At 52.0% G+C, this 17,740-nt stretch overlaps 1 protein-coding gene across 4 annotated transcripts in view; it reads left to right on the top strand.

The window, feature by feature from the left end:
• The window catches only part of SYT6 (synaptotagmin 6), a 59,284-nt gene that overhangs the window by 35,949 nt on the left and 5,595 nt on the right, over positions 1–17,740 (top strand). For 2 of the 4 annotated variants that reach the window (XM_042953514.1, XM_042953515.1), the window contains exons 4-6: positions 10,291–10,411; positions 15,037–15,208; positions 16,428–16,578. In XM_042953514.1, the coding sequence (XP_042809448.1) occupies positions 10,291–10,411; positions 15,037–15,208; positions 16,428–16,578 (444 nt within the window). The remainder of the gene's footprint in view (positions 1–10,290; positions 10,412–15,036; positions 15,209–16,427; positions 16,579–17,740) is intronic. The other 2 variants (XM_042953517.1, XM_042953516.1) reach the window with 1 other exon arrangement.

The following is a 17,740-nucleotide window of genomic DNA, read 5'->3' as shown; positions in this document are numbered from 1 at the left end:
ATATTTGGTGAGTGTGTGTTACATACCAGGCGCTGTGCTCAGTCCTGGGAATATAGCAGTGAGTAAAATATAGAGCCAAGACTAGGGTATGGGAAATGAGGTACCTAGAGGGCAAAATTTAAGGAGGCCCGCATTCTTGGAGGCATGCATGAACCTTCTTCACTTTTCTACCCTGGGCACCTGGTTTGCCTCACTCCGGTCCCACTCTTGGTAAAACAGATCCCCTCCCTGTCCTTCGGGAACACACAGTCCAGAGCCGGTGTGGCTTTGGAGGAAGAGGCCTGAGGGATGCCATGTGAAGAATTGAGGGAAAGAATGGTCAAATGGAGAGAGCAGAATACACAGTCCTGGGAGCAGGGAGACCCTGGAATATTTCAGCTCTTCTGGGAGGGTGAGGAGGAAGGCTTGAACTCTAATCAGGTAGGGCCCTATGGGTCTTGGCAAGTGTTCTGGATTTTTTTTCCTAGTGCAAGGGGGAGCCATTGAAGGGTTTTAAACAAAGGAGTGACGTGCTTCACCTTATAATTTTGAAAGAGCACTCGCCGCCATGTGGAAAGTGGGGCAGGTGAACACAGGGAAGCAGAGAGGTCTGTTAGGAGGTCACTGTGATTAGGCAGATGAGAGCTGGTTTTGCCCTTGGAGACGGAGAGAAGGGGCAGGCTTGAGACTGAATTTGGAGGTGGCATTGGCAGGGCTCGGTGGTGAGCTACTTGTACAGGAGAGAGGAAGGCAAGCATCAACAATATTGCCTCGTTTCTGGTTTGAGCAGCTGGGTGGATGGAGGCGCCATTTGCCAAGTTAGGCAGAAACAGAAGAGGATGTAAATGGCAGATCAAAGTCCACCTTTGAGCATCTGAGAGATTTTAGATTTCTGTGAGACATCCACATGGAGATGTCAGGTGGGATGTATGAGTCTGGAGTCTAGAAGAGAGGTCCATGAGGGGCCATACATTTGGGAGTCCTGAGAATAGAAATGGGCATTAACATTATGGTTGATCAGAGAGAGAGAGTGTGTGTGTTTAGAAGTGCACTGTTTAGAGGCAGGGATGGGAGGATCCTGCTGCTATTGGGAGGGAGAAGCCAGAGGAGTGGGAGAATGGAAGGAAGTGGGTGGTCCAGAGCGGGATGGCCAACCGCAGGGAAGGCTGCAAACAGAACAGCCACACCCTGGTAAGACCAACAGATTCCTGCGTGTTGGAGCAGGAGGTGGGTGAAGCCCTCAACCCTCCGGTCAATGAAGATAAAGCCCCTGTCACTGGCTCTTCAAGTATGTGACCTTGGCTGCGACCAAAGCCCTGCCGGTTTGGCATCCCCCGGAGGACCTATTTACAGACATGCCCCTCAGCTGCTCCAGGAGACTAACCCCCTGGGACCAGGGCATCTCCCTTCCTGCTGAGAGCCCCTGTTGCCACTGCCCTGCCCGGGGCAGAGATCAGATCACTCACTGCTGAGATGCCCACCCTTCCCGGGGGAAACTGACAGCTGTTTGACAGCCACACAGCAGGACAACTGGAGGCAAGAAATGAAGACAGATTCTCATCGTTAACTTCATTAATGTGCCATTTATTCCTCGTCTCATTAATGAAGTGCCAGTGGAAGGACCAGAGCGGGGGCCCTGGCCTCCCATAGACAAGCACCCATGGAGCAGACTTTACAGCTTGACCAGGCATTGCCTCCCTCTCTTCTAGAACTTCCCCAAATTCTGCTCTCCTCAAGCTCCTTCCGCCCCCTCGCAGCCCCTCTCCCTCTCCGCCCACCTTTTAAAAAGTCATTAGGAAGAGATCTGTACCTCCCAGTGTGATTCTGACTCACGGATATTTGCCCAAAAGTAATGGTGCATGTGAAACACTAAACCTCTTTTCAAGGGCAGGTTCACGAAGGAGAGGCTGAGAAAAAGTTTGCTAAATAAAACCATCTGTTTCCCTGAAGATACGCAGATACAGTAACATTTGCCTCCTGCTGATGTACTTTAATCTCTCGAAGGTCCCAAAGACCCAGCCCAGCCCACGGATCTCACCTACTTCCTCCCACGTGCCCCACGCAAGCTGGAGAGTCTCCCTCCTCCCGGGGGCCATCCCTGGCTCTCAGGGTCTATGCCACAGGCTGTAGCTGGAGTCTGTGGAGTTCATTTAAGGCACCTCTATCCTGCCAGATCATTTATTCATATCGCTGCAAAGGCCTTGGAGCAGAAAGCACTTGAGAGAAAAAGAAGGCAGGGATGGAACCCAGAACAAATGGACCCTGCCCCACAGGGAGCTGGTGCATCCCAGCCCTCACATCTGCCCTTCCACCTTGGCCACCCCCAGCATTCTCCCCAAAGCCCTGGAGCCCAGGCCTGAGGAGGGCCAGGCCCAGCGCTCACAGCGGGAATCCTGGCAGCACCAGAAAGAAGCGCCCCACCCCCTTGGCTTCCAGCAGAGAGTGGAGTCAGCCCTGGGGTGCTGGGCTGCACGGTGTCAGTCTCCGCTCTCCTCCCCTGCAGCCGGTCACTAGAACCTGCTGACTATGTCTCAGAAACGCCTTGCCTCTGCTTCAAGGCATTTGTAACACTTGATCCCAGGCCTTTAGACCCAGGGGCGATGGGGACCCCCAAGCCAGACCAGGGGAGTGAGGGGGAAGCAATGCAAGAGGAGGGAACAGAACAGCTGGCCAGGAAAGACAAGTGTCATCCAGGACCATCAGAGGTAGGGACAGATTGTTTCAGGCAGTGGAAAGAACCCGGCCAAAGCATGGAGGTGCAAAAGCATCTGGAGGGTTTGGGGCAGTAGGGAGTCATGGGGAGGCAGGATGGTGGGGTGGCTAAAACTGTAGACTCTAGAGCCCGGCTGCCTGGGTTCAGACCTCAGTCTGCCATTTACTGGCTGTGTGTCCTTGGGCCAGTTGCATAGCCTTTCTGTGCTTCAGTCTCCCTGTGTAGATAATGGGGACAATAATGGTGCCTATCTTGTAGGCTTACATGAGGATTATATGGCTTAATATGTTTAAGCGCTTGGGACAGAATGGCCCATATTACGGCACCTGAACCAGAATGGCTGGCACAAAAAAAAAGGCAAGGGCCAAATCATGAAGAAACTTGAATGCTACTCGATTCTGTGAGATTTTCAGGCTGATTCCCAGAAGCTCAAGGAGGTAGGCTGAGGGGTCGAAGGTAGGAGCCCTGTGTGCCCAGGCTCCAAGCCACTGTTTATCTGTTGTATATATTTGTGCTTCTGGATAAAGAAGAGGTTTTCCAGTTCCAGAATGGATTGAAATGGGGAGCCATTGGAGGATTCAGAGCAGGCGAATGGCCCCCCATTTACAGCAAGGAGGCTATCAGAGGATAGGCAAGCAGAGGTGGGGGTCAGAAAGCTTGGAGGTCCAGGCAAGAGGTGGCGTGGGTCAGAGCGAAGGTTGTGCAGAGAGGCCCCAGAGTCTGGGGACACTTGGAAGGCAGAACAGCGTGTACAACTGGATACGGATCCTGCAGGAGGGCGTGGAAGCTTGCTCTCTGGCTTGCTCTCTTCCCCTGCGCTCCTTTCTCCAAAGCCTCCTGAGGTCTCTGCTTTTCTCAGGGAATAAAATGCAAACATCTTTCAAGGCCTCTGAGATCTCTCCCTGCCTCCCTTGGCTCCCCCCCAACTCTTCCCCTGCCCTGTCCTGGTCCCCCTGCTCTCCAGCTCAGCTGCCCCGAACCAGTGTGTCCAGACCCACGGCATGCCTTGCTGTCTCCTCTTCTTCCTCGTGGCTGGCCACCCCCTCCCTCTTTCAGGTCTGATGGCCTTTCCAGCCACTCTGTCTAAAGTGCCCCCCCAGCCCCCATCATGTCACAGTTTCATTCACCGCCCTCGGAGCCTCTCTTGCTTAGTTTCTTTGTGTCTCCCTCTCCTAGAATACAGACTCCTGGAGGGCTGGGACCCTGTATGTTCATATCGCGTATCCGTGAATGTTTAGTAGGTGGGTAACCAACGAATGACACCCATGAAATTGGTCTCCGGTGTGGGTGTCTGGATGGAAGGTGACACTGCAGACTAAGTGGGGCAGGAGCCAGGGCGGACTCCTAAGTGGGGGCCGTGAGGCGGATGGGCAGGGCCCTGCCCTGTTCCCAGCCTGCCCTGGGCTATTCCAACCCCCACCCTGCGTCTCACCCTCTAACACACAGACACTCTCGCACCGCCTCCCTCTGCCTGGAATGTCCTCGCTTGTTTTTCTCTGCAGCAAACTCCTTTTGCTCACTTGCCAGACCCTGTGGAATATCACCCCCTCTGGGAAGCCTACCTATAACCCTGGGCAGTTTATTATTCCTTCCTCCGCTCCCCCACATCTTGCCCACACCTCTCTTAAAACACTGATCAAAGCAACATTTCTCTCCCCTGTCCCTACCGCAAGACTGTGAGGTCTTTATCATATTTGTAATTATAGAAGTAATAATTATAATAGCAGCTAATATTTTCTGAGAGCCTACTCTGTGCCAGGCACGATGCTAAGCACTTTACACAAATTAGTTCATTTAATCTTAACAACAACCCTAAGAGGAAGGTAGTGTTATTTAGCCCCATTGTACAGATCAGGAAATTGAGACTTTGAAAGACTTTCAATTTAATGAAAGACTTAAATAAACTGCATTGCTCATAAACATCAGAGCCAGAGTTTGGACCCAGAGCTGCCTGACTCCAAATCCATATTCTCAACCTTGTGCTCATCAGCCAGTATTTATTGAGCACATACTGTGTATCAGGCACTGGGTAAGACATGGCAGGTATGATGATGAGGAAGACTAGACCATTTCTGCCTCCAAAGAGCCCACAATCTAAAGAGAACACAGGATTCGTCACATAATCCCCACAAGCAACAGGAAAGTTATGGCGGTGACATGGGCTATGGAAGAGGAGGTCTGTGGTACTTTGGGGGCAGATCCCAGAGGAGATGGCCCAGCCCCAACTGCCCGCCTCCACACCTGACTCAGCTCTCCCCCTCCTCCGTCCCTGATTCCCCCACCAATTCCAAGCCTCAGACCTTCGAGGAGGGATTGCTCACTAGATGTTATTCTCTACCCATCAGAGCCAGATTGGCTTCCACCCTGTCTCTCTTCCAGGCCCCCCTGCCCAAGGGTAGCTTAACAGCACTTCCTGCCCCATGCTTCAGAGATCCTTTTAGGTCTCCTGTGGCTTTCCTGAAAGGGTAGCGGATGCTTCTCTGCTGATGATGAGAGATTCAGACAAGGCACTTAATGATTAAGAGACTAGAAGTGTTCTCTAAGAGATGGGGGAGCATGGTTCTTACTCTGCCCAGCCTGGATTCCCAAGACAGACGTGGAGGCATTGACACCACTCATTGCCTCTTTGGGAGGAAGAGAAGGAGGGTAGCCCTGGAGAAGAACAAAAACACATGGGGGCAGCAGGGACTGAAGGAATGAGAGCATTTGGATCTCAAAACGAAGTTGCTGGATTCCTTGAGGCTGGCAGTGGACACAGTCAGGCACCTTTGGACCCTCCCAACTGGCGATACTGATGTTAGGTCTTTCAGTGTGAATCCTTGGTCTTTTCTGGCTGGCAGGGACAGATCTGAAGGCTAGAACATTTAGAACAATCATCTCATCTTACAGATTGAAGCCTAGAGATGTGAAATGACGTGCCCAAGCTCTTGTGGCTTGTTAGTGGCTGAAGAATTAAAGCCGGAGTCTCCTGACTTGTGCTTTTCCCCAGGGCAGCCCACAGATAGGAATTCTCTTCTATGCCTGGGGCTATGTGAGTGCATCAAAGGGAAGGGAATCTTCAGTGAGCTGTTGCAGACAAGAGCAATGGTGTGCAGTGGACGGGACTTTGAGAATCTTACTGCCCAGACAGTTTGCACCTAAGGACAGACTTCTCCAGGAGCCCACACCCTGGCTCTCCCTATGCTGACAGCAGGTCTGCTCCCTCCAAACACCAGCCAGGACTTAAAGCCAGCTGCTACTGGGTCCGGATCTGCCCTATCGGCCCATAGGTTAGTAGTCGAGAGAGCCAAGTCGGTCTCTGCCAATTTCTGGACAGCAGTGACCTCTCCATCACTGGGGAGCGCATTACCAATCAGGGGCCCTAAGGCAGCCTCCCCTGACAGCAAGTGAAGATGAAAACAATAAAGTGTGAGCTGTTCCACAGCCCCTGGTCACCCTGGTTTTATTAAAGCCAAAGTCTCAAGCATCACTAATGAGGATAAAAGGCTGGCGGGGAGCATAGGATATGGGGCTGAAGCCTCCAGAGAAAGGGGGTGGGGCAGAGCCAGGATCTGGCAAGGTGGCCCGAGGGTCCAAGCTGGGGCCCCAGCTTTCCAGAGAGGGAGGTGGCTGCCAGGAAGTGCTGACTCTGTTTGCTTGGCCCCCATCCCTCTATTTACTCAAAAGTAACCTATTTATTTTCATATCTCAGATAAGCCAGTCCTCTGCAGTGTGTGTGTGTGTGTGTGTGTGTGTGTGTGTGTGTGCAGGGGAACAGTATCTCCCTTGATCCGTTGAGCCAAGAGCAGCCAATGTGCGGTCAGGCCCAATGAAGCTCAGTCACCCACAGCAGAAGGTCCTGGAACTAGCTTCTTGGCTCCTCTTTTCTCTCTTCCTGCAAGTCATGGGCGGGGGGGGGGGGGGGGGGGGGGGGGGGCGGGAATCTTAGCCCGTTCCCTTTACCAGTGATGGAGAAGGAAGTTCACAGTTGGGAGCAGGGACCAGGGTTGGGGTTAGGGGCCCCCACAGCATGCCGCAGACTCAGCCCCCCGCATGCTCCCCAGCTGCCACAGTCCTGTCAAGAAAGGGCACCCCTGCCGAAGAGGGGCACCCTGCTAGGTTGGTGATCCCCAGGAAGGAGCCATCCTTGGGACCAGTGCATAGAGCCCCAAGTGATTCCATTTACCATGAGAGATGCCCCACACCCCAGGCCATAAACAAATCCACTTGGACTCTCCCAAACAACACAGCCCTCGAAAGTGCCACTTTACATCGTAGGGGAGCCGCTCCCTTCAGAGGGGCCACAGGATTCTTTCTCAGGCCCTGTCTTTATTGTAACATTGGCACTGAGGACCACTCCGTCTGGGGCTCTCCTGGCTGAGATACAACCATCTGTTTCTACATGCATTCATGCAGCTCCTCTCATGCTTGGCCACCTCTGAAGCTCGAGTAGGTGTAAAGCAAAGCCTGGCCCCAAAGGGCCTCCAGTCACTAGATGCTAGTGGGAGGGCACGGTGGCAGCAGAGGGGGACTTGGTAATGCGTCTGAGGGGCTCAGGGGCAGAAGGTGCTGCAGGGGTGTGTTGGGGGGGCAGAGGGGAGAGATGCTCTCTGTGGGCTGGACCTTGGACGAGGACCCCTGCAAGATGCATAGGTTTGTCCACACAGAGACAAGAAGAGGCCCACCAGTCTTGTAGAGCAGGGGGAGTGGCCTAGAAGAATAGGGAGAAATAATCAGGTGAGGAAGTAAGACAAGACCCCGTTGTTGAGGGTCCTTAATGCAAGCTAAGAAGATGGGCTTTGATTCCAGAAATGGAACAAGGGGAGCCACTGGGGGTGTTTGAGCAGCAGCACATCTGTGTAAATCTGGCACCAGAGCACTCACTAGGCATGTGACCTCGGGCAAGCTACTTAACTTCACCAAACAGTCCTTTTCTCCTGTTTGCAGTGGGGATAATAAGAGCACGCACCTCGTAGGGCTGTGGCAAGGCTTCCTGAGATCATTTGGCTTTGAAGGACTTGGCGCATGGTAGCCACGCAGGAATGTTAGTTCTCATTGCTGTTGCTGAGTCGGAAAGGCTTCTCTAGCTTTGGGCAAGAATGAACTGAGGAGGGTTATATGGGACATGAAGAGAACTGGGGGCCCCCTCGTACCTCAGCGCCTTGGTCAGAGATAGGATTTTCAGCCAGGTGCACTGGGGACCTGCTGCAGGAGGGGACCATCACGCTCCCTCAACACCATGTCGCAGGGCCGTTTCCTGTGTCTCCCTCCCTCCCTGGACTAGAGGGCTAGGGAGACAAGAGACGCCCCTGAGGGAGGTGGGGATCCTGGCACCTTATTTTAACTGGTGACACCCTACTAGACCGTGTGCATGTTGAGGGGGGGGACTTTCTACTCTCCACAAAGCACAGTGCCTCCGGCAGGTTCTTGGTCAACGTGAACTGACAAACAAATGGACAGCTGCAGGAAGCTGTGGTGTAAGGTCTAGAGGAGCCAGGGTCACCCTGAGGTGCTTCCTCAGTGAGCTGGAAGGTGCTCCAGGATGGAGCGAGTGTAAGGAGCACTCTCCTAAGAGTCAGGAGTCCCGCTGTGTCTCCCACCAGCTGTGTAAGCCTGGGCAGAGCTCTGAGATGGGAGTTTGAACCCTGAGCTCTCTGTCTGCGAAGTGGAGGGGATGGTGACAGCACTCCCTGCCTTGCACAGTTCCTGCAAACAGGAGCTGGTGGGTGTTAGTCTGGGGTTGCTGGGTCCTTGGTGCCACAGGGTTCTGTGTGCTGGAGGGGGTCCCGCCTCTCCAGGGTGTCCAGCTCTGCCCCAGCCAGACCCCCTCCTTCTGCTACTCTGGGATTTAATTGTGGGGCGAGTAAAATTACCAAGACAAATCTTGGGCTAGGGCAAGGTTCCATCTAGAGGAGGGCATGGGGCCCACAAGCTCGGGAAGGGGTTGGGAGTGTCTTACATTATTCTCCAGTTGGGCCCAGGTATCAGGTGTCTCTAGGAGTGCACAGTCAAGGGGAGTTCTTTGTCAGAAGGGACAAAAGCCTTGCTGTCATCCTTGACTGCTCTCCTTCTCACAAGTGCCCTCCTCAAGGAGGCCCTCCCTGGCCAGCCTGTCTAAAACGTCAAGAGCTATGGCTTCCCCCATGAACATTAGCTATCTCCTTTACCTGCCTTACTTTTTCCTCCTTGATACTTTTTTTTTTAAGTTTTTATTTATTTATTTTAAGAGAGAGAACACATGCATGACTGGGGGGCGGGGGGGAGGGCAGGGGGAGCGGAGAGAGTGGGAGACAGAGAATCCCAAGCTGTCAGCGCAGAGCTGGACAAAGGGCTCACACCCACGAACTGTGAGATCATGACCTGAGCCGAAATCAAGAGTTGGATGCTCAACCCCCTGAGCCACCCGGGCGCCCTTCTCCTTGGTACTTTTTACTGACTTATTTACCTTTGTTTCTTGTCCTTTACCCAAGTAAAAATGTAAGCTCCGTGAGGGCAGGGGTTTTTGTGCATTTTGTTCTTTCCCAGAACAACACCCCGCACACAGCAGGTGCTCAGCGAACATTTGTTGACTGAACGAATGACTGAAGGAGTGGATGGCCCCATCTGAGATCAGAGCCACCCCCCAAACCCTGCCTTCCTCCTCCACCTGGGGCGGGGGGGGGGGGGCACCAGGCCAGCCCCCAGGCCTCAGGGCAGGTTTCAGAGCAACAGCATTCTCCTTCATCAAGTGGGGGGCAAGAAGAGGAAGCAGTCCAGAAAAGAACTGTGTAACTGACAGGCAAACGTCTTTACCCTGTTTGAAGTTTTCCTCTTCCCTGTTGCTCAGAAACTTCCTAGGATTAGGACCCATAGGAGAGACAGGAGAGCGTGTACTCTGCTGGGGTCGTTTTTGAAGGATGACCACATTTAAGGAAAAAGGACAAGGTGGATCCAAGACCTGGCACAAACCTGGGACGGGGAGTGTACACCCCTCGGTCTGCAGCATGGCCAGCTCTGGGCTCGAATTCCAGAATTCCCAGAAGGCCAGAATGGCCAGAGTGAGGTCGCGATCCCTTGTGTTTCCACACTGAGGCCTGGAGGCGAGAGAGCTGAGTGGGTCTCCAGAGAGGCGAGGAAGCGGAGGGACTGGTGAGGAACAGCTCAGCTGAGGGCTGGAAGCAGACATGCTGGGAGAGAGCACCGGATGGCCGAGGTGGGTCTTGTGCAGGACACGGTCACGACCACGAGCCAGGCAAGGGGCTGGGGTGTGGAGTCAAGGGGACCAGTGACTCAGAAGGGCGAGCTGGAAGGGAACAGGGCCGGGCCACAGAGGGGCTGCTAGTCCCGAGGCTGCAGCTGAGGGGCACATGCAGGGCCAGTCAGGACAAAGCAGGACCCTGAGGTCCTTCCAGAATCCGAGCAGAATTCAGAAGGGACAATGAAGGTGGCAAATTCTACTGAAGAGGCGATATCGTGATCGTTTAGTCCCAGCTACTCCCAGCATGGAGGCCAGACCCTTGGGTCCGACAGACATGGCAGTCTGCCTCGAAGAACATTCTCCTGGGCCCCAGAGTGGCCTGCAGCAACTTCCCCAGGGGCCTGTGCACCCCTCATCTGCCCTCTCGTCTGCTTCTTTGCAGGAAAGCGTGGACCTGGGAGAGATCATGTTCTCGCTGTGCTACCTGCCCACTGCAGGCAGGCTCACCCTCACGGTGATCAAATGTCGGAACCTCAAGGCGATGGACATTACAGGCTATTCAGGTACCTCTCCTACCCAAGTCGTCTGCCATGTGGCCTTCCAGCCACCCAGACATTAGGACTTGGAAAGGTGTTTAGAGAGAAGGGAGAACTATCAGTGTTCTTTTTCTTAAATGTTTCTTTTTGAGAGAGAGACAGAGACAGAGAGCACGAGTGGGAAGGGGCAGACAGAGAGGGAGACACAGAATCCGAAGCAGGCTCCAGGCTCTGAGCTGTCAGCACAGAGCCCGACATGAACCCTGAGATCGTGACCTGAGCTAAAGTCAGACGCTCAACCTACTGAGCCATGCGGGTGCCCAGAACCGTCAGTGTTCTTAGAAGAGAAGCCCCAACTCTGGACTTGAATTCCAGTTCTGCCACTCCTTTGCTGTGTAATGCTTTGATTTTCTAATCTGAAAAAAGAACTTACACAGTTTGCTTTCAGGATAAACGTGTTGATTCATGTTAAGTCCTTACAGTTGTGCCAGACACGCAATAAGCACTCAGTAGATATTAGCTACTCCCATCGCTCTTTTCCTCAGAGGAGGCGGAGAATAAGGAATAAACACAGTAGGAGAAAAAAAATAAATAAGGAAAATTTTTCTAGTTATAGGAGGCCCCAGGACTTTGAAGGGTTATGTCAAGTTTGAGTGTGTAAATGTTTGGAGGTCCGCACAGCCCTGTGGCGGCCCCGAAGACCTAGTCAAAGGAGCGAGGCCACTGAAAAGCAAAGTGCATTTGTATTTGAGTTTTTCCTGCAGGGCTCCTGGCCCCAGCCTCAGTGCCAGGAGAGCTGCTAAGAAGCGCAGGAAGCATGAGTCCTCTTCCAGAAACCGAGGAAATGCTTGCTTGGGGCAGCTATAGAGACAGGTCCTTTCCCATGACAACGTTGTTGCCAGAGAAGGTATTTGAGTTTTGATAAAGCAGAGGAGTAGCGTGGGTCCCAGGAGCCTCCTTCCCCCATCTGCTCAAATTAGCCCGAGAAGCGAAATGGGGTGAAGTGTCCCAAAGAGCAGACTTACAGAACAGTCTGAGCTGCGCTCAGAGTTACAAATGGAGGAAAAGGCTTGTTTTCCAAGACCCATCACCCAAGAGGCGCTTGTGATGAATCTGGTTTCCAGTGGAAAACCACTCCAGAGGTGCCTCTGAACCTGGGTTGGGAGTATACGGGAGATTTTTGCTTTTATCCATTAATTATTTGTTTCCTGGAAAAACTTAGTATTGTCACAGGGGCCATAAAGAGGGGACAGTCCAGCTGCGAACATCTGTGCCCAGGTGCAACCTGGTGTAGGTGGAAGAAGATGAGGTATTAGACCCCAAAAAATGAGGCTTTGAGGAAAGACGGTTGGAAAACACTGAAGTAATGTGTACTTCTTGCCGCTCTGAATCCTTCGGAGCCTCTGCTCCCAGCCTCCACTGTCTCTGGGCGGCACTCATGTCTTCCAGACCAAAAGCTCCCCAAGATGGCACCCACCCTAATGCCTCTCCTTCCACTGAAGCTACCACTGCACTTTGCAGGGCGGGGGGCGGTGGGGGGGAGTTGTGGTGAGAAGCTTAAAGAGCCTCTCCCGACATGTGAAAAGCTCTTAGGTCCCAGCAAGCCAGCTTCCTCCAAAAATACAGCCGATGTAGATTTCATTTTAATATCAAAATAAGTGCGTGCCAGGGACAGGAATTCACCGAGGACTCTCCAGCCTGCTGAGGGAAATAGGATTTTGCTGCCTAAGTCCCCACACTATCTTCTCTGGTGTAATTAAATTGATGTGCTAGAGAGAGAGCTTATGCTGAAGCCACTGAGGTAATCATAACGGCCGTTCCACATCAGAAGGTTGTGGGGGAGAGATTTTTTTCTCACACCAAATCCTAATCCCCCTCTCGCAACTGACCCTCTTTTCCACCTGGGTTCAGAATCTGGCATTAAATCTCAACTTGACGCGGAACATTCAGGGGTCCTCCTTTTGTCAGAGATTTCTGTCTATTTGGTTCACAGATGTAAGCCAATGTCTGGAACGGTGCATGGCAACACAATAGGCATTGCATAAATATGTTTTGAATGAGTGACTGAATGAATATGTAGCATGAGGAGCCTTGTCAGCGGGTGATACCGTGGGGGCATACGTGGCAGGGGCCTCTCAGACTAGATCTCCTGTTTTTGAGGATGAGTTTGAGGTTGCCGTCAGCTCAGACTGCTTTGATACTGGACTAAACCAGGGGGCGAATAGAGCTTATTGCCTGTTCTTGATTTCTATGCCATCGACCCCTGAACCCATGGGTCTTCCTATTCTCCTTGATTTAACCAGTCATGAACCAATTCTCTAAGCCCATACACTGCAATGATGACAATGAAAATAACACAATAATAATAAGGGTCCGGATGCCACAAAACCCACCCATCTCCACCACATCCGGTCTGTACTGATTGGAGTCTAGTGGTTTAAAATGTAAACTTTGCAGACAGACAGACCTAGGTTCAAACCTGAGGCAAGTTCCTTAATCTCTCTCGCCTTAATTCCCCTACCTATAAAAGGGGGTGAAGATGATAAATATTTTATGGGGGTGGGGAGAAGTTTAAAACACATGATGTACATAAATCTCAGCACAGTGTCTGGTAAATGCTGGACTATGATGGCCCTCACGACAATGAGGCTGAAATACACTGCCAGCCTTCGTGCTCTCTCCCTCAGCTGCACAGAACATCAGAGGCTGCTAGAGAGGAAACAACTTCCAAGGTCTTGTGCAGCCAGCACTCCACTAGAAGCCACAAATTTTTGCCCCAGAGAATCCAAAGGAACAGTCATCTCTCTGCTTAGCCTCTTGGACGGTCATAAGATTGATGATTTCTTCAAGGGAAATACACCCACTGAAATTTGTAAATGGACATACCTCAGAGGGGTAAACAGAGTTGGGGAAAGAAGCTGAGAATCTCCCAGTCGGTAATAAGCATTTGCCTAGTGGCCATTGGGACAGGTGGCTCTGCCATATTTTTCCAAGCCTGGTGACATGGGAATCTGTTGTCTAGGAGGTACATGGAAATGGGCGTGGCGGGCAACAAGCCAGCACTTGAACAGCCTCAAGCCTGAAGACACTTTCCAGGGCAGCATATACCTTATGGAGTCTAGAAGTTGCCACGTTAACAACAGGTCTTGGGGCAAGCTTTCCTACCTGACTGCCTGGACCTGAACACTGTCCTGGGCACATCCCTAGACAACAGAGCCTATAGAAACCAGAAAGCTGTCTCACAGAGGTTCTAGGAACTCTGCCTTCCTTTTTACTGAAAACATCCCCAAGAGAGGGCCCTTCCAAATGGGTCACTGGAGACGGCGGGTTGATTAAACACCTACTGTTTAATCATGGTCCCCCCAGAGCCCCCATAAACCTAAGTGCCCCCAAGGTTAAGGCATAGCTGCCGCTGTCACATTGGTTAGTCGGCTCTCTCAAGCTTCTGCATGGTGAGGTGCCCCAGCTGCCCCCTGAGCGATGCCCGGGGAGCGGGAGGGCCTGGTGGGTGCTCAGGTGCCCATGAGATAGAACTGCATGCCTGTGCATCAAGGCGCCAGGCAGTGGCTGGTTGGCCCACAGCTGCTGACAGATTCACATGAACCCTGGCTTCTGGGCAAGAAGGTGTCTCGGCACATCAGCGTCTCAAAAGCTGTTATTACCTGTGAGTTGCCCTCCCATTTCTTGAGCTGTGCGGCATAAATAACAATTATGATGGTGTCTAAGACACCTGTGCTATGAGATACAATAGGTGTCGCTTCACTTGGATGAGTTGAAAATTTCAGGGTAGAAGGATGACCACAAAATACCTATTCAGAAAACAAAAGAAGAGACAGGGATGGGAGACACATGGAGGTTCAGTAAAAAGACATCTCCTCTGGGGATGGAGAGAATCCAAGATCCCCCTGAGAAATGAAATGTCAACTGGTTGCCCTGAATCTCAGGAAGCCGCCTTACTCACGGCCCCCGCCACAGCCCCATCCTCCTCCTCTGCCCAAAAGTGGGCAGGAAAGGGCTTCCGGGGAAGCAGACAGCAGGGCCTTTCTTGATGCCAGCTGGAAATGAGCTTGTTGGGACAATGAGACCCATAATCCTGTTGTCAGGTGGGGAGGACAGGACCAGCGTTGTGATTGTCGCTGTTCATTTACTCTGACACGCTGCTACTCCTTGGGTGTCATCGACATCTATTTTTACTCCCTTATCCTTTGGCTAATAATGCTGACAAACCCCCAGAGAAAAGGACTCCAAGTCGGGGAAAGGAACCGAGTGCCTCGTTCAGCTTCACCACCCTTTGGAGCAAGCCGGCCATCACGGAGCTGAGATTTAGGGCCGTGATCTGCATACCCATGGGCAGGTGTCCTGTCTGATTTGAGGCCAGCTTCACCATTAGTGAAAGTCCATTAGGCACTCTCCCAATAATCCTGAGGTCGCTAAAGACTCTGTGTTTATTAAGCACGAAGTGTCCTCAGAGACAGGTGTGCTACATAAATACAAGGTGGTTTAATTATCTTAACAACCCACTGATACCATCTGATGAGCAACAGTAGGTCTGTGGCTTCCGTCTCTCTGCTGCAAATGATGTTCGAGGACATCTGGTTAACATGCTCCCTAACATGCCCCTTTCCCTTCCCATCACCCCTCCACTGGCACAGATCCATATGTCAAAGTGTCCCTGCTTTGTGATGGGAGGAGACTGAAGAAGAAGAAAACGACCATAAAGAAGAACACTCTCAACCCTGTCTACAATGAAGCCATCATCTTTGACATCCCCCCAGAGAACATGGATCAAGTCAACCTGCTCATCTCGGTTATGGATTACGATCGGTAGGTGCTGGTCCCAGAGGGCCACGATTCCCTGCCCCTCACGCCCACACCAATGCAGCACAGGGTGTCCTGACCTTGGACCCTGTGGTTCAGGGCTCGGGATCCCATTGGCCTCAAATATGGCTCCACCCAAGAAGGGTGCAGAAGTTTGAGGAAGAGTGTGGATTCCCCTGAGCAGAAGCTCAAGTTTTGCTTCCCAGCAGGGCCCATTTCCATCAAGGGCCAATCTACCCGTTAGTTTCCCTGAATTTGCCCCTGACTACTCCTGTTGCTCCCCCTGCCACCAAGTCCTGTCATCTGTCCTCTAAAATGCCTCCCTCCTCTCCATTTCTGGTGCTGCTACCACTCCCACTCAGGGATGGCTGTGCAGCGTCCCAGCTGCCCCCTGCCTCCATCACGCCCTGGCTCAATCCTGCCAACACACTGGAAGCACGCCTTCCTAAAAGACTACTTTCTTTGGCACCTACCCTTCTCAAGAACCACCAATGGCTCCTGTTATATAGGCTCTTCCCCTAGCTTCTCAAGGCCTTCCAGAATCTGGACCCAACATATTTATCCAACTTAATTTCCCCTTTCTTGGATATATTTCTTCTCTTCCACTTATCCAAATCCTCTCTTCCATCAGGGCCGGCTCAAAAATATTTTCCAACCACCCCAGCCACCGTGACACCTTCTCTCCAGGTGTCACTCCAGCTGAAGGAAGAAAAAAAAAAAAACATGCAGTAAACCCTTCATCCAGGATTTTTAGCACAAGTTCTCAGGCATAGTAGGTGCTCGCTGAACATAGTTGAGTGGTGATTAATGTTCTTGCTGAGTGAATCAATCACATTCTAGCCTTTGGGGGTATGGAGAAAGAGTACTCAGAGCGGGGTGATTTATTTCCAAATGCTGAGATCTCAAGCAAGGCTGTGATGTCCTAGCAGAGTCCAATAAGGGACAAGACTTAAACTCTCCCATTCCCTAAAGTCCGGCCATCTGCCCACCATTTCCTGTGATTCCAAAGCAGTTTGTCACCTTTTTCTCATCTCTCTGTGTCAGTGTCCACCCAAGGAGGGTGGGCAAAGTTTCACTGCCGCCGGCACCCCGAGGCCCTGCCAAGCATCTGTTTTCAGAGCTCAGCATTCTGAGTTAGATCTCTGGGCAGAATCCCAGCCCCCAGGACCCCCCTTTCTGACAGCGTGTCTGGTCACCAGCGCCAGGCCCTTTCTTTCTCCCTCAGAGTGGGCCACAATGAGATCATAGGAGTGTGTCGTGTGGGGATCAATGCCGAAGGCCTGGGCAGGGACCACTGGAACGAGATGCTGGCGTACCCACGGAAGCCCATTGCACACTGGCACTCCTTGGTGGAGGTAAAGAAATCCTTCAAAGAGGTGGGTGAGGTCGCGCTTGGCCCTTGGCAAGTTTGCCGCATGGCAGCGTGGGCTGGAGAATGGCAGTCGGCGGCTGTACGACCTCGCCTTCGTGGGTCCTTCCCGGGGTGTGCGGGGGCTACGTGCTTCTCACCCAGTGTGGAACAGGCAGGAAGGAAATGGAGGAGGACAGTGGGAAGCAGCCTGACAAAAAGCCTCTGATGTCGAGCATATTGAAAGCGACACTGAGTTCTAAACGGAAAATTAGAACTTGGAGGAAGCCTTCCCAGCAGCTCCACTGTGCCAGGCCCAGAATGCTTTCACGAAGCCCCCGGGGCCGAGTCAGTCCTTTGGGAGAAAGCCCCAAGAGGCTGAGATCAGAACGTGGCCATGGAAGCACTAGGTTCCCTGAGGCTCTAGCCAGGTGGTCCCAAGGCAGTCTTCATTGCCTGGATGCAGATGGCCAGAGATCAGATCCTGCCACCACGAATGCTGGTTCTCCCGCTGTTGGATGGAGTGTGGCTTCAAGGCGGCACACTGTGTGACCGCATGCTAACAGAGATATGATGGATGGAGCACAGCCCAGGAGTCCTGAGCCCTGGGCTCCAATCTTGGCCCCTTTGGCCTTGCTATATAATAATCTGGAGCCAATCATTTCTCTCAACTGCAAAGAAAATGTCCCTTCCAGTGACATTGACAGTTGGCTTCCCCTCCGCCAAACTCTGCCAATGTAAGATCCTGCTATGTATCACCCTGGTGGCTCCCAGGCCTGCTTTTTCTCAAATGGGTTGAGATGTGGGGGTCACCAGGTGAGCTTTAAACCTTATTTTGAGTATCTCATACCCATTCTGTATCCTAAACAGCAGGTGATCGCTTGTTCATCCTAGCCTTCAAGCCTAGAAAGTCTAGAGCATAAAGTTGGAAAATCTAATGAAAAAAATAAAGCTTTAACCCTTACACCATGTGGCCCCTCAGCTGAAAAGCAGTCACCTTAAAAACAGTACAGTTGACCTTTGAACAACACGGTTTGAACTGTGTGGGTCCACTTAGGTGTGGACTTTTTTTTATATATACAAATACAGTACAGTACTGTAAATGCATTTTCTCTCCCTGATGACTTTATTTAAAAAAAAAATTTTTTTTAACATTTATTTATCTTCAAGAGAGATGGAGAGACAGCAAG

This window comes from Panthera leo, chromosome C1 (genome assembly GCF_018350215.1).
Source record: "Panthera leo isolate Ple1 chromosome C1, P.leo_Ple1_pat1.1, whole genome shotgun sequence".
Lineage (NCBI taxonomy): Eukaryota > Metazoa > Chordata > Mammalia > Carnivora > Felidae > Panthera > Panthera leo.
The sequence above is the reverse complement of the archived record's forward strand: the minus strand, read 5'-3'. Positions and strand labels throughout refer to the sequence as shown.